The following is a 14,222-nucleotide window of genomic DNA, read 5'->3' on the forward strand; positions in this document are numbered from 1 at the left end:
AATGAAGCCGATATGCCGGTGGCATTTTCTTAACTGGGTTGCGGGAAGGACGGGGTATCAGTTGGATATGGGGGAAGAGTCAATTTTAGAAAATGGGAGAGAGGGGAAAGATTACATTGTTGCTAACCTAATAACTATGTAATCCATAGTACATAGGTACACTTAATGTGTATCTATACGTTTATTAACGAATATATATTAAATATGGTGTTTCTCCTATTACGGCCTCTGCTAATTACGATTTTTGACATTTCAGGTCGTCGTCCACACCGTGTTCCTGGTATGTATTCTCATTGTGAATATGTTCATATTTTCTAACAATATCCTACCCCAATATATCTATCGATAGTAATTTTGTATATATTCCACACTATCTGCAGAACAATGCTTGTTGGTATAATTTTAGACTTGAATATAAGATTTTCTCGAGCTGTGATTGGTCGAGCGACAGGTTATTGTGAGACGACAATCACCGCTGAAACGATGATTATGAAGTATCCCAAAGTTTCCCAGCTCAGAAGTGATACTAAAACTTTTTTTTTATGGGAGAGAGGGGAATTATTATATTGTTGCTAGACCTTATAACTATGTAATCCATAGTACATAGGTACACTTAATGTGTATCTATACGTTTATTAACGAATATATATTAAATATGGTGTTTCTCCTATTACGTCCTCTGCTAATTACGATTTTTGACATTTCAGCTCGTCGTCTACACCGTGTTCCTGGTATGTATTCTCATTATGAATATGTTCATATTTTCTAACAATATCCTACCCCAATATATCTATCGATAGTAATTTTGTATATATTCCACACTATCTGCAGAACAATGCTTGTTGGTATAATTTTAGACTTGAATATAAGATTTTCTCGAGCTGTGATTGGTCGAGCGACAGGTTATTGTGAGACGACAATCGCCGCTAAAACGATGATTATGAAGTATCCCAAAGTTTCCCAGATGAGAAGTGATACTAAAACTTTTTTTTTATGGGAGAGAGGGGAATTATTATATTGTTGCTAACCTAATAACTATGTAATCCATAGTACATAGGTACACTTAATGTGTATCTATACGTTTATTAACGAATATATATTTAATATGGTTTTTCTCCTATTACGGCCTCTGCTCATTACGATTTTTGACATTTCAGGTCTTCGTCTATGCCTTGAAAGTGGTATGTATACTCATTGTGAATATGTTCATATTTTCTAACAATATCCTACCCCAATATATCTATCGATACTAATTTTGTATATATTCCACACTATCTGCAGAACAATGTTTGTTGGTATAATTTTAGACTTGAATATAGATTTTCTTGAGCTGTGATTGGTCGAGCGACAGGTTATTGTGAGACGACAATCACCGCTGAAACGATGATTATGAAGTATCCCAAAGTTTCCAAGATCAGAAGTGATACTAAAACTTTTTTTTATCCTGAATTTCGACTTTTCTCTGATATTCATGTCTAAAATTATACTAAAACAATTATTCCCTTGAGGCTCAGTGATTATGGTGATTTTACCTTGCCGCTCGAAGACTCGGGGCTCGGTAATTCCATCGATAAACACTTCGCCTTCGGCGAATAACTTTTCATCAGAAAAAATCTGTTAACATTTGGTCAGCTACGATTTCATGCTCACGCCCCCTCATGTGAGCCCATACATTATGTCTCAAAAACACGGTTTTGGATCTTTTCTCGAAATAATGACTATCTAGGCAAAAAACAGAAGTGGATTCAGTTAATTCAACTATTCACGGACTGTATTATACGGTTTACATTGAATTCTATTGAATTTGAATTTAATTGATTTTGCTCGATATCAGTGGACATCTGCTCTTAAACCAAACTTTGGAGTATTTATTTATTCGACTTCATTTCTTGTAATTTTCAGCTTCTTAAACCCAATAATAAAGATTTTTCAAAAATCCTCTAATATACGTCCAAGTACCCCTTTAACAAATAAAACAGCTTTTTCCGTGCTCCGTTCAGTAATAAAGCACGCCAGTGCTTCTCACACTTTTTAAGCCTAAACAGTCTATATTTACTTATACCTGAATATCTCAATCCAATGATCTGTAACTAAGCAGCAACGATTTGTTCAATTTCATGTTGTTAATCCACTCTACCTATTTGTGGTAAAGTGCTGGGCTGTGCATACGGGATGGATAGAGTGTGATATTTATCTAATCCTACCATTCTTTTCCAATGATATATAGTTCAAGGTTTACTAGTTAAGCTATACTACTAAATCTATTTAATTGAGTAATTATTTGAAATAGTAGTGCAAAATGCAAGTATGTGCAACTCTATGAACGTCCAGAAATCGCATGTTTCAGCTATTCTCATCAAAATATTTTTTTTTAAACTAGCCAATAATCTTTCCTCTATATTTTGATATATGATACGCAATACCGATCTTATTGAAAAATCCCAAATAAGGGATTGAGTCACCATTTGTTGTTTTCGATTTACTTTGAAAAAACATCGCAAAATGGTCTAAAACTCGCACTTTTCCTAACTACAAGTAAGACGCCTTCAGAATTTCGTAATCATATTGTACAAAAGTCTATTTTTTTCTCACTACCCAGGATATCTAAACAGTATGTTTACTTTCCGGTCTACTTCCTATAATTTACACGGTAACTACATTCTGTCTCTCCCTAAACCTAAAACAACTACATATGGCCTTCACTCTTTTTCTTATTTAGCTGCTACTTTATGGAATGCACTGCCGGATACTTTTAGAACCTCAAACTTTTTGGACTTCCGTCGTAATATACTAAAGTATGACTCTTTCGAGTAACTACTCATCAACATTGAAATTGAACTGATTCTGCAAAATAGTGTATATAGTGTACATATGTAAATATTAATTACCATTATATAATAGTTTTATAATCATTATTCAATAGCCCTTTTCTTTTTTTTTTTTTTTTTTTTTTTTTTTCTTTTTCTCGAAGATATTAGCTTTGTAAGCTACTCTGAAATTCGAGGTTAGATAAAGTTTATGTATGTATGTATGTATGTAGGAAGGACTGGGGCGAGTTTTACTAAAAACATTCTTTCTTTGGACTCAAGAAAGAAAAAAATTAATTTACATTTGAAAATTAGTTTTTATTTATTTTTATTTTCGTATCTCTTTTAAGAACGAGTTTTTGTTACTTTTTAAGGACCAACATTTTGTTATTTCAGCACATTCTAAACATACACGTAGAACTGGTAAGGAATTATGAAAAGCATGACGAATGAGAATGAGAATGAGAATGAGAATGAGAATGAGAATGAGAATGAGAATGAGAATGAGAATATTTGCATGCTACGTAGTATTATAGTAGTTCGAGCTAGTTGGTTTGCTATGTTTTAAATAATTTGCTATTTAGAAAATATTTTAAATTCATTTGATTGTACCGAACGGCCGCATTTTCGAAATTTCTCAAATTTTAAATCTCCATCACTCGTTACAGAATAAAAACCCCGAAAAATCACTTCACTCACAATTAGGATATTGTGTTAACTTCTCAATTTCTAAATATCGACCTTTTATTTTATTTATTTAGCACTTGGTTTAAACATTGTTTTGAAAGTTATTTTTATTTCATGACGCGCCATGCCAAAGTAACAGTGGTGATAAAAAAATTTCCGCCAGCATAAATTTATTGGAAGATAATAAAATTTCATACATTCGTTTCTTTTTTAAGTAGTTTTAACGTTTATTTGGTGTTTTGATGGGAAATAATGAGCAAAAATTAACATTTAATGCAAAATTTAACATTCATTCCCTTCCAACTTAAAAACAGGCGATTCCACGTGAAATACCCTCTTGTTTACGTCATCTCTGGCCAATCAGAGCGCTTATTTGTAATGAGCTATGGAATTCTATATTGAAATATGGCAATTGTAAGGATTTTCTACATTTCATGATCACATGTCAAAAGTAACATTCGGAGTACATATTTTACCAATGTTTTTTTTTTCATTAGTATGGCAACACATTATCACAAGTTCCCGAGAGCATCGAATCATTTTATTTCAGGCCCCGTCCACATTATGCCGGATAAATTTAAATCCGAATTTTTATTTATTCGGTTAGGCCTCCCGTCCACACTAATCCGGGCGAATCCGGAACAATTCTTCACCGAAAACGATTTTTCTTCGAATACGGTCTCCAGAGTGGAACAATTTGAAAACGCCGGCTAACCGTATTAGTGTGGACGGAGAACATTTCGTACCCGAAATTTTTCGAATACGATGACGTCATGGTTGTCATGGAAACATGGCGGGAAGGCTAAAAATTCACCGCGGGCTCAATTTCAGCTTCGATGCACATGCTCAGATGTGCAATGAAGCGTTTTTGCCGCCTCTGATCGGACTAGTGTGGACGCGAAACATTTTTCTCCGTTTTCATGTGTAGACGGAAAACCTTTTTTTCGGTTTCGGTGTGAAAGTTGCGGATTCAAATCTATCCGGTATGGTGTATCCGCAAATTTTTGTATCCGCAAATTTTTGTATCCGCAAAATTTTTTTGCGGATACGGGTTGCCTCCACACGCGTCCGCAAATTTTTGTATCCGTATCCTTAAATTCTACGAAAACGGATACGCGTGGACGGTAAAAACGATTCGAATACGCTATGTGTGGACGCAAACATTTCCGGGGCCTCAGAGTGCATCTATAGTTCTGTACTGTAGTTTATATATTCTTTTGCATATATGCAAAAACAGAGATTTTTTGTAACTTAAACTAAACAGTAACATCTAACGAAAAAAGGGAATACAGTGGTCTCAGTAAGCAATTATGACTCTAAACACAATAAAGTGTATATAGCTAGCTTAAAATCCCTCTTAAAATCGTCCCCTCCTCCTGCTCATCTTTCATGGTCTCCCTATGTCCCTTTTTACTTATCCACAGAATAATGCTATAATATTAAGTATGTAATATAATTATAATTATAATATTGAAAACAGCGATTTTTTTGTAACTGAAACTAAACAGCAACAGGTAACTCGTGTCATTTCATTTTGTCAATCCACTCTATTTATTTGTGGTAAAGTGCTGGGTTGTGCATACGGGGTGGATAGAGGGGGATATTTATCTAACCCTACCAGTTGTAATGATTTCTTTTCCTTGGTGGTTGCGAAATATGGTTTTATTTTGAGTATATGAATTCGGGCTACAAATGTGTATCATACAGTCTGATAGATGGATATAGGGTTTCAGTCAATGCTATGGTATCATATGACATATAGCATGACATCCTCCTTTCCGTAAAAAAAAACCAACATATATATATATGCAACGAAAACAATAGTAACAATGACTGTATATCAGCTGTCCATGCATGCAACTGATGTTGCGATTATGTGCTATTCTTGAACAGTTCTTTTGAAAGTTATACATATCGTTCTGGTGGTTTCACGACCCTGCCACTGCGTGTTGTAATCATTCCATTATGTGGTGCTGGATTAGACACTTCTGTTCCAGGAGATTCTGCAGGCGGGCTTTGGTGTCCTATGGGGGATGGCAGTGCTTCTCTGATGTGTGTTCTATTCCGACGTAGCTCTCCACCCTTTGGAGTAGTGACTGTATATGATCTTGGTTGGTCCAACTTTTCCTTGACTGTGGCCGGTCCCCATTTCTTTGTAGAGGGGTCTTGAATATTGATGTTCTACGCTGGCAGAAGATCCGGGATCGTTTCTTTAATCTCTCTATGATCTCTTCGTTGTTCTGGTTCCTAGTTATCGAGCGCGGTAGATTGTCTTGGAGCTTCCTGCCAAGGAGTAGTTCAGAGGGTGATGGCAATTTACTGTCGATTGGAGTGGACCGAAGACAGAGTAAAGCCATGTAGGGGTCTTCGTTGGTTCTTGCGGTCTTGTGCAGGACTGCCTTAACCGTCTTGACTTGGTTTTCTATGAAACCGTTACTCTGGGGGTAGTGAGGAGAACTGGTGATATGTTCAAATCCGTATTCTTTGGCAAATTCATGAAAACTAGCGCTGCTGTAGTGGGGCCCGTTGTCTGATCTTACAATCTTTGGTACTCCTTGTTCACTGAAGATCTGCTTCATCAACTCAATAACCTGCTTACTGCTACTCTGCCCTCTGGGTATCTTTCTTATGAATGGATATTTCGAGTAGTAGTCAGCTACAAGTAGATATTCAGACTCGTTGATGTAGAATAGGTCAGTAGCGATCGTGTGCCATGGTCTTGGTGGTATTTCGGTTTGTAGCAGTGGCTGTTTCGGATTACTTGGTAGAAACTCCTGGCACGTTACGCAAGATTGGGTGATGCTGTCGATGTCGTTGTTCATGTTCTTCCAGTATACGGCTGATCTTGCTCGGAGTTTGGTTTTTTCTGCTCCTTGATGGCTAGCGTGCAGTTTGTCCAGGATTTCTTTTTGCATGGTAGAGGGAACTATGATCCGTTGTCCTTTGGTTAGGATGCCGTCGTCAATTTTGATTTCATCTCTAAAGGACCAGTATGGCTTACATATGTTTGATACTTGCTTAATCATCGTTGGCCAACCTTCATACACCATTTGCTTTAGGCAGGTCAGCTCTTGATCTAAGTCCGTGCTAGCTCTTATCCGCTCGATCATCTCGGTGCTGAAATGTGGATAGATCTCGTGCACTTGTATTCTCTCGTTCTCTATCGGGTATTTCTCTTCTGGGGAGAGTCGTGATAGTGCATCAGCCAACAGCATTTATAATATAGTCAAGTAAATCCGCGCGATCTGATTGGTTGAAAAGCATGAACCATTTGCCCATGGGTTGCACGCTCACGTCAGCTTTTTTAGCTTCGGCGAAAAAAAAAACTTTTTGTATCTTTTTGCTGACAATTTATCTAGAAAAGATAACTGAAAATGATTGAAAAAAACTAGCGAAAATACTCATCAATCTCCGACATTTAGTATAGAGTTGTCATTTGATCAGCCTAGTAATAATACGTCAAGATTTGCATCACTTTCAAACAGTGAGCTGGACAAGATTGTGTCAGAGCGTCACTCCAAAAAGACAAAGCAAACCACAAATCGATCGGTCGGTGTCTACATTCAAAGGATTTTAAGCAATGATTAAATAAATACAAAAATATTGTTATCGTGTATTTATTCAACAAAAGTATTTCCAAAGTAATTAACTATAAATATCTTGCTCACCATCTACTTCGCAGCTTCACAACTGCAGTGAAGTACTTTCTGAAGCTCTACATGGGAGGGAAAGCCGACAAAGCGTACTACCCAGAGAAAATTAATCCAGTTCAGTCAGTTAGTTTTGATCCGTGTACGAGATTATTTCCATTGCTAAGTCATTGTACGATAACAAACTTGAACATCGTCAACAACAACAAAGACAGCCACTTTGTTTTTCACTGATTTTCTCGGGCATTACTGTACTAAGATATGTCAACATTTGAAATGTACTTCTTACAGTTGAAAATCACTTTCTCCGTAGTTTTGGACATCTTTGATTCACTTGTAAGCTAAATTTTTGCCATTATTGTAGTCATAACTGTCTTCAGTGTAAAGCTGCCATTTTCAAAACGACTGTTTTTCTGTTTTTGGCGCCTTTGTGCTTTTCATTCACTCAAGGTGCGTAAGGAGAATTTAGGGCATGATCAACAAATACAGTCTATAATTTGTATTTATTTCTTGTTTGTTGACTTGACTATATTATAAAAGCAATGGATCATAAGTAGCTGTGCGTCCATCGAGTTATGGATGCACTTGGGAGGTTGCTTAAGCACTCAAAAAAGCTAGAGTTGCACTCCGCTTCGCGTCGTGCAACTCTTACGCTTTTCTTCGTGCTTAGCAACCTCCCGCGTGCATCCATAACTCGATGGATGCACGCTACTTATGATCCATTCCTTAAGTCTTTTCCTGGTACGTATCTGATCTTGATATCGTATGGTCGTAATCTCAGCAACATTCGCTGTAATCGTGGTGGGGCTGATGTGAGGTGTTTGAGGTGTATGCTTTCCAGCGGCTTATGATCGGATTGCACTGTAAATGGACGGCCAAACAGGTATGTGTGGAAACGCTCACAACCATAGACTACTGCGAGGAGCTCTCTCTCTATATTCGCATAGCGTGTTTCGACGTCGGTTAGCGCTTTGCTGGCGAATGCTATGGGCTTGCCCTCTTGCATGAGGGCTGCACCAAGGCCTTTTGTTGAGGCGTCTACCTGGAGCGTTACATCTTTTGTTTCGTCAAAATAGGTGAGGGTGATTTCTTCACTTATCGAGTTCTTGATTTTCTCGAAGGCGGCCTGGTAGTCGGCATTCCATTGGAAGGGTGTGTCTTCCTTCAATAATCCTCTCAGGGGTGCGGTCAGGATGCTTAGGTTGGCGATTAATGGGGACATGTAGGTGGCTAGCCCAAGGAACGTTTGTAATTCGCGGCGATCAACCGGTTCTTTCATCTGCCTCAGCACTGATATTTTGACGGGATCCGGCTGGATACCGTTTTCACTGCAGATAATGCCGTAGAACTTTATTTTGTTTTGTTTGATATGGCACTTGTCTGGGTTGAGTTTTAGGCCTGTTTCTTTGCATTTCTCAACCATCGCCTTTAAATTGATGTCATGTTCTTCCTCCTTTTTTCCGTAAACCACGATGTCATCCACGATGCCAATAACACCATCGCAACCCTCAAACGTCTGGTCAATCTTGGCTTGGAAAACGTCTTGCGACATTCTCAGTCCAAATGGCATTCGTTTAAACCTGTATCGGCCAAATGGGGAATTGAAGGTAGTCAGGTAACTTGATGGTGTGTCGAGTACAACATTCCAATACCCACACTTCGCGTCTAGAATGGAGAAATATTTTGATCCGCTCAGCTTGGGCAAGATTTCCTCAAGGGTGGGTGTTACGTGATGGTCTCGTTGTATGGCAGCATTTAAATCTTTAGGGTCAAGACATATTCTAAGTCTGCCAGTGGGTTTCCTTCTGTATACTAAACTATTGACCCATGCCGTCGGCTCCCCTTCTCGTACTTTGGTGATGATACCTTGGGCGGCCATCTCATCTAGTTCCCGTTTAATGTCATCTTTGAGGCTTATTGGCACGCGTCTCGGTGAGTGAATGACAGGGGTTACATTTGGGTTCAGTGTGATGTGATATTCTCCTTGAAATTTACCTACTCCGTCAAAGCATTCGGGGTAGTGCGCGAGCAGTTGTTCCTTGCTGCTTATTTTGTTCGTGTTGTTTGTGGGTTTTGCAGTTTCTTTTCGTGGTTGTGTACCTTCATTCTGTGTTTCGACAGAACAGTTCAAAGAGATTAATTTGAGGTCTAGTGCTGTTGTTAACCCAAGGATTGCTTGGCCTGGCGCGTCAGTGACATAAAAGAGCGCGGTCGTAGTCATGCCTTCATAGCTGCACTGTTTTTCGCAAGTACCTAGTTGCTTTATTTTCGCTCCACCATATGCTGCGAGTATGGTTTTTTGATGGCTTCAACGCATTTTGGTTTGGTTCACCGTCCGTCCCGACGTTCTGCGGGAACATGCTTTGATATAATTTTAATGGCAAGATGTTTGCTTGCGCACCGGTGTCGAGTTTTGCTTTCAGTTGCGCTCGGTTTTGCGGGAAATGTGGAAGTTGTGTGCTGATAGTAGCGAATGTTTCGTCCCTGCGTTCCGACGGGAGTATGGTTCCAATTATTATCGATTGGAAATGTAGGGTATTGAAATCTTCATTGAAATCGTCATCTGTTTGCATTTCATGCACAGCGCGTCTGCCTTGGCGTGCTTCCCTATTGTTATTGCGTTGTTTGTATGGTTGTTCTTTTCTAGCGCTTGGGTTTTCTGATTCACTAGGGTTGCCTTTCTGACGGCATACTTTAGCCCAGTGGTTCAATCTTGAACAGAAATTGCAAGTCGAACCATATGCGGGGCATTTCTTTGGCGCGTGTTCGCCTCCGCAATTTCCGCATTTCCTATGCCGATTCTCGTATTTCCTGACAGCTTGAACATGTTTGTCATCATCGCTCTGGAGCTGGGGCACATGCGCTAATGTAGCTTCATATGTTCTAGCTATATCTATGGCTTTATCTAATGTAAGGTCATCTCCATATTCTAGTATACGCTCTTGTGCTTTTCGATATTTGGTGCCTATGATAAGCTGCTCGATTAAGCGCTCGTTTATTTCAAGCTGGTCACGAAATTTGCATTTGTTGGCATGATTGCGACATTGCGATTGCGATTTGGTCATAAAATCATCAATATTCTCGTCGTTTGATTGCTTCATCTGCTGTAGCTGGTATCTAGCTAGCCTGAAATTTGTTCTTGGCGCTAAATGTTTTTAAAATTTTGACCAAATGTCCTCGGGCTTTGTTTGCTCGTCTTCGCTGTCCCAAGTGAAACTATTATAGATATCTACGCCTTGACGGCCTATCCATAGTAGGATGTACGAGGATTTTTCATTATCTGACCTTTTTGCAAATGGGCCATTGAAAATTAGATTACAGTATTGCTTGAATCTGGCGAATTCGTCGTTGTTATCGCTGGTTTGCCAGTTCATAACGGGTGGCGTGAACCCTGCGGCCATGATGTTCTATCACTGACGCGGTCTGCTAGCTGCTTTCTTTTATTTCATGTCTTGGTATCTGATTTAACCACTTACCGAATGTCGATGTATGTTTTACCTTTCACTTGTGGCACCATGTAATGATTTCTGTTCCTTGGTGGTTGCGAAATATGGTTTTATTTTGAGTATATGAATTCGGGCTACAAATGTGTATCATACAGTCTGATAGATGGATATAGGGTTTCAGTCAATGCTATGGTATCATATGACATATAGCATGACACCAGTCTCTATCGAATGATATATAGTACTCTCTCTCTTAAACTTGTTATGGCCATTATGTGAATAGAAATAAAAATATTTGTTATTTCTTTTCCTTTCAGGACTTGAAAGCGAAGGGGAAGACAGTGATTTGATGGGTGAGCAATTACGTTAGAAAACCGGGGAAAATGTTTTAATGTTGCTAACTTAATAAATAAGTGATCCATATATATTACCTAGACACACATACATATATTAAGATAAAGGGCTTCTCCTACTACAACTCCTGTTAATTACGATTTTTGACATTTTAGGTTTGGATTCTGCTTATCGTGATAAATTTGAGTTTGGTCAAGGGAGCACGTTAAAACTTTGATTGTGTTGGTTTATCTTCGATTTTATCGCACGTATTCTAAGATATAGCAGGCAATCCTTGTAGTGCTTGTTTACGTGCGCGCGCTACACTTTATGGCAGGCGTTCCTTGCTTTAGTCGGGCTAGCGAATTTACTCCGAAAACCGACGAATTTCTTGCGAGGAGCGGAGCGACGCGTAAAAAGGGAGGGGAGTGAAACTGTAAACCACGTGACCCCTTTCAGCCAATCAAACAATCCAAAATGAAAATATTTTTCGCTCTATGTTGGTAGCAGTATCTATATAGAAACGGATTACGTGACAAATTCAAAAAAATGACGTGTAACGTCAAACAGATGAAAACAAACAAAATGGCGTCCTTGAGCGAAGAAAACAAAGTTTTTAATCTCGTAGAAAAAGGTTTTAGGGTGTTTATTAGTGGAATAGCTGGAAGCGGAAAATCATTTTTAATTAGATATATATAAAAGGAGTTGAGAAAGGGAGCAAGCGGTGTTTTTATCACCTCATCAACGGGCATTGCGGATCAAAATATATGAGGATCGACAATACATTCATCAGTCCGCCGGCGTGATAGGAAAAAAATCGGCTCACGAACTGGTGAACATAATCAAGAATAATCCTACTGCAGAAAAGTTTGCCTGATCACATGGCTTTAGCCCTTTTTCGTTAGACTCGGTCTTGTAAACTAAATATGCCTCCGTAGTTTTGATAGCTTCCCCATTAGATACGGAAAATAAACTAGTGATTATTCTGTAGAAAAATTCAAAATTCAAATTAACAATTTCAAAAAAATTCAAACGAGTGACTCGACAGTTCATCTTGAACATAAACTCATACGCTCATGTTACGTTAATTCATAAATTCAGCTGACTTCTATCGAAAAAGTACTTACGTTCTAACTTGATCGTGTAATCCAGCCATCAACGTGCATAGCAACCGCCTGTGTGCATAGCAATCTGCTACGAGCATATAACGATAAAATTTCCACCGTTTCACTCCCCTCCTATTACACTCGTCATTCCCTTCCTTACACGATCGTAGGCCATTCGGATCGGCCGAAACCAAAACACTACGAGGAACGCCTGTCACATGATGGATTGCGCGCGCTAGATAGATCAACCAAGAACAATGACTTTCCTTACACAAACAACATTTTAATGTGCTCCCTTGGTTTGGTATGTATTTTCCTTATGAATATCGTCATATTTTCTAGCAATCGATGGCCTCTTCACAGTATATCTATCGATAATAATGAAGCCGATATGCCGGCGGCATTTTCTGAACTGTGTTGCGGAAAGAACGGGGTATCAATTTGGTTTGGGGGAAGAGTCGATTTTAAAAAACCGGGAAAGAGGAAATTTTTATTGTTGCCAACCTAATAACTATGTAATCCATAGTACATAAGTACCCTTTATTGTTGCCAACCTAATAACTATGTAATCCATAGTGCATAAGTACCCTTTTAAGAAATATTTTATTGTTACCAACCTAATAATTATGTAATCCATAGTACATAAGTACACTTAATGTGTATTTATATATTTATTCACGAATATATTAAGATATGGTGGTTCTCCTATTACGACATCTGCTAATTACGATTTTTGACATTTCAGGTAGTCTTCCTACTCCACCTAGTCCTCCAAACCGTGGTCGTAGTATGTATTCTGATTGTGAATATTTTCATATTTTCTAACCATTCTTCCCCAATATAACTATCGATAGTAATTTTATATTTATTCCACACTATCTGCAGAACTAATGCTTGTAATATCACATAATTTGCCCTATGACATGGTGCTTCTCCTATTACGACATCTGCTAATTACGATTTTTGACATTTCAGGTAGTCCTCCTACTCCACCTAGTCCTCCAAACCGTGGTCTTGGTATGTATTCTCATTGTGAATATGTTCATATTTTCCAACAATATCCTGCCCCAATATATCTATCGATAGTAATTTTGAATTTATTGCACACCATCTGCAGAATAATGCTTCGTATATCATGACTTTCTATAATATATTATGACGACGTCACAGTAATTTCATCATTACTGTTTCATTAGAAACACCGACGCAGCTCACACTAGTTTTTAGCTATTTATCTCTTCTATGTAATCCATAGTACATTAATTACATTTAAAGTGTATTCATATGTTTATTCACTTGCACATTAAGATATGGTGGTTTTACGACATCTGCTAATTAAGATTTTTGACATTTCAGGTAGTCCTCCTACTCCACCTAGTCCTCCAAACCGTGGTCTTGGTATGTATTCTCATTGTGAATATGTTCATATTTTCCAACAATATCCTGCCCTAATATAACTATCGATAGTAATTTTGAATTTATTGCACACCATCTGCAGAATAATGCTTCGTATATCATGACTTTCTATAATATATTATGACGACGTCACAGTAATTTCATCATTACTGTTTCATTAGAAACACCGACGCAGCTCACACTAGTTTTTAGCTAATTATCTCTTCTATGTAATCCATAGTACATTAATTACATTTAAAGTGTATTCATATGTTCATTCACTTGCACATTAAGATATGGTGGTTTTACGACATCTGCTAATTGCGATTTTTGACATTTCAGGTAGTCTTCCTACTCCACCTAGTCCTCCAAACCGTGGTCGTAGTATGTATTCTGATTGTGAATATTTTCATATTTTCTAACCATTCTTCCCCAATATATCTATCGATAGTAATTTTATATTTATTCCACACTATCTGCAGAACTAATGCTTGTAATATCACATAATTTGCCCTATGACATGGTGCTTCTCCTATTACGACATCTGCTAATTACGATTTTTGACATTTCAGGAAGTCTTCCTACTCCACGTAGTTCTCCTAACCTTGCTCCTGGTATGTATTCTGATTGTGAATATGTTCATATTTTCTAACCATTCTGCCCCAATATAACTATCGATAGTAATTTTATATTTATTCCACACTATCTGCAGAACTAATGCTTGTAATATCACATAACTTGCCCTATGACATGGTGCTTCTCCTATTACGACATCTGCTAATTGCGATTTTTGACGTT

At 38.1% G+C, this 14,222-nt stretch overlaps 1 protein-coding gene across 12 annotated transcripts in view; it reads left to right on the forward strand.

Moving 5' to 3' along the window:
- LOC116287439 (uncharacterized) overlaps nucleotides 1-14,222 on the forward strand; it is an 83,565-nt gene that overhangs the window by 31,761 nt on the left and 37,582 nt on the right. For 10 of the 12 annotated variants that reach the window (XM_089040376.1, XM_089040378.1, XM_089040380.1 and 7 more), the window contains 9 exons: nucleotides 257-280; nucleotides 708-731; nucleotides 1,158-1,181; nucleotides 10,908-10,943; nucleotides 12,775-12,816; nucleotides 13,005-13,046; nucleotides 13,386-13,427; nucleotides 13,767-13,808; nucleotides 13,997-14,038. In XM_089040376.1, coding sequence (XP_088896502.1) covers nucleotides 257-280; nucleotides 708-731; nucleotides 1,158-1,181; nucleotides 10,908-10,943; nucleotides 12,775-12,816; nucleotides 13,005-13,046; nucleotides 13,386-13,427; nucleotides 13,767-13,808; nucleotides 13,997-14,038 — 318 coding nt within the window. The remainder of the gene's footprint in view (nucleotides 1-256; nucleotides 281-707; nucleotides 732-1,157; nucleotides 1,182-10,907; nucleotides 10,944-12,774; nucleotides 12,817-13,004; nucleotides 13,047-13,385; nucleotides 13,428-13,766; nucleotides 13,809-13,996; nucleotides 14,039-14,222) is intronic. The other 2 variants (XM_089040382.1, XM_089040383.1) reach the window with 1 other exon arrangement.

Source organism: Actinia tenebrosa, unplaced genomic scaffold (assembly GCF_029948245.1).
Source record: "Actinia tenebrosa isolate PJP-AT-01 unplaced genomic scaffold, QUT_ActTen_1.0 PGA_scaffold7__59_contigs__length_16204524, whole genome shotgun sequence".
NCBI classification, from domain to species: Eukaryota; Metazoa; Cnidaria; class Anthozoa; order Actiniaria; family Actiniidae; genus Actinia; species Actinia tenebrosa.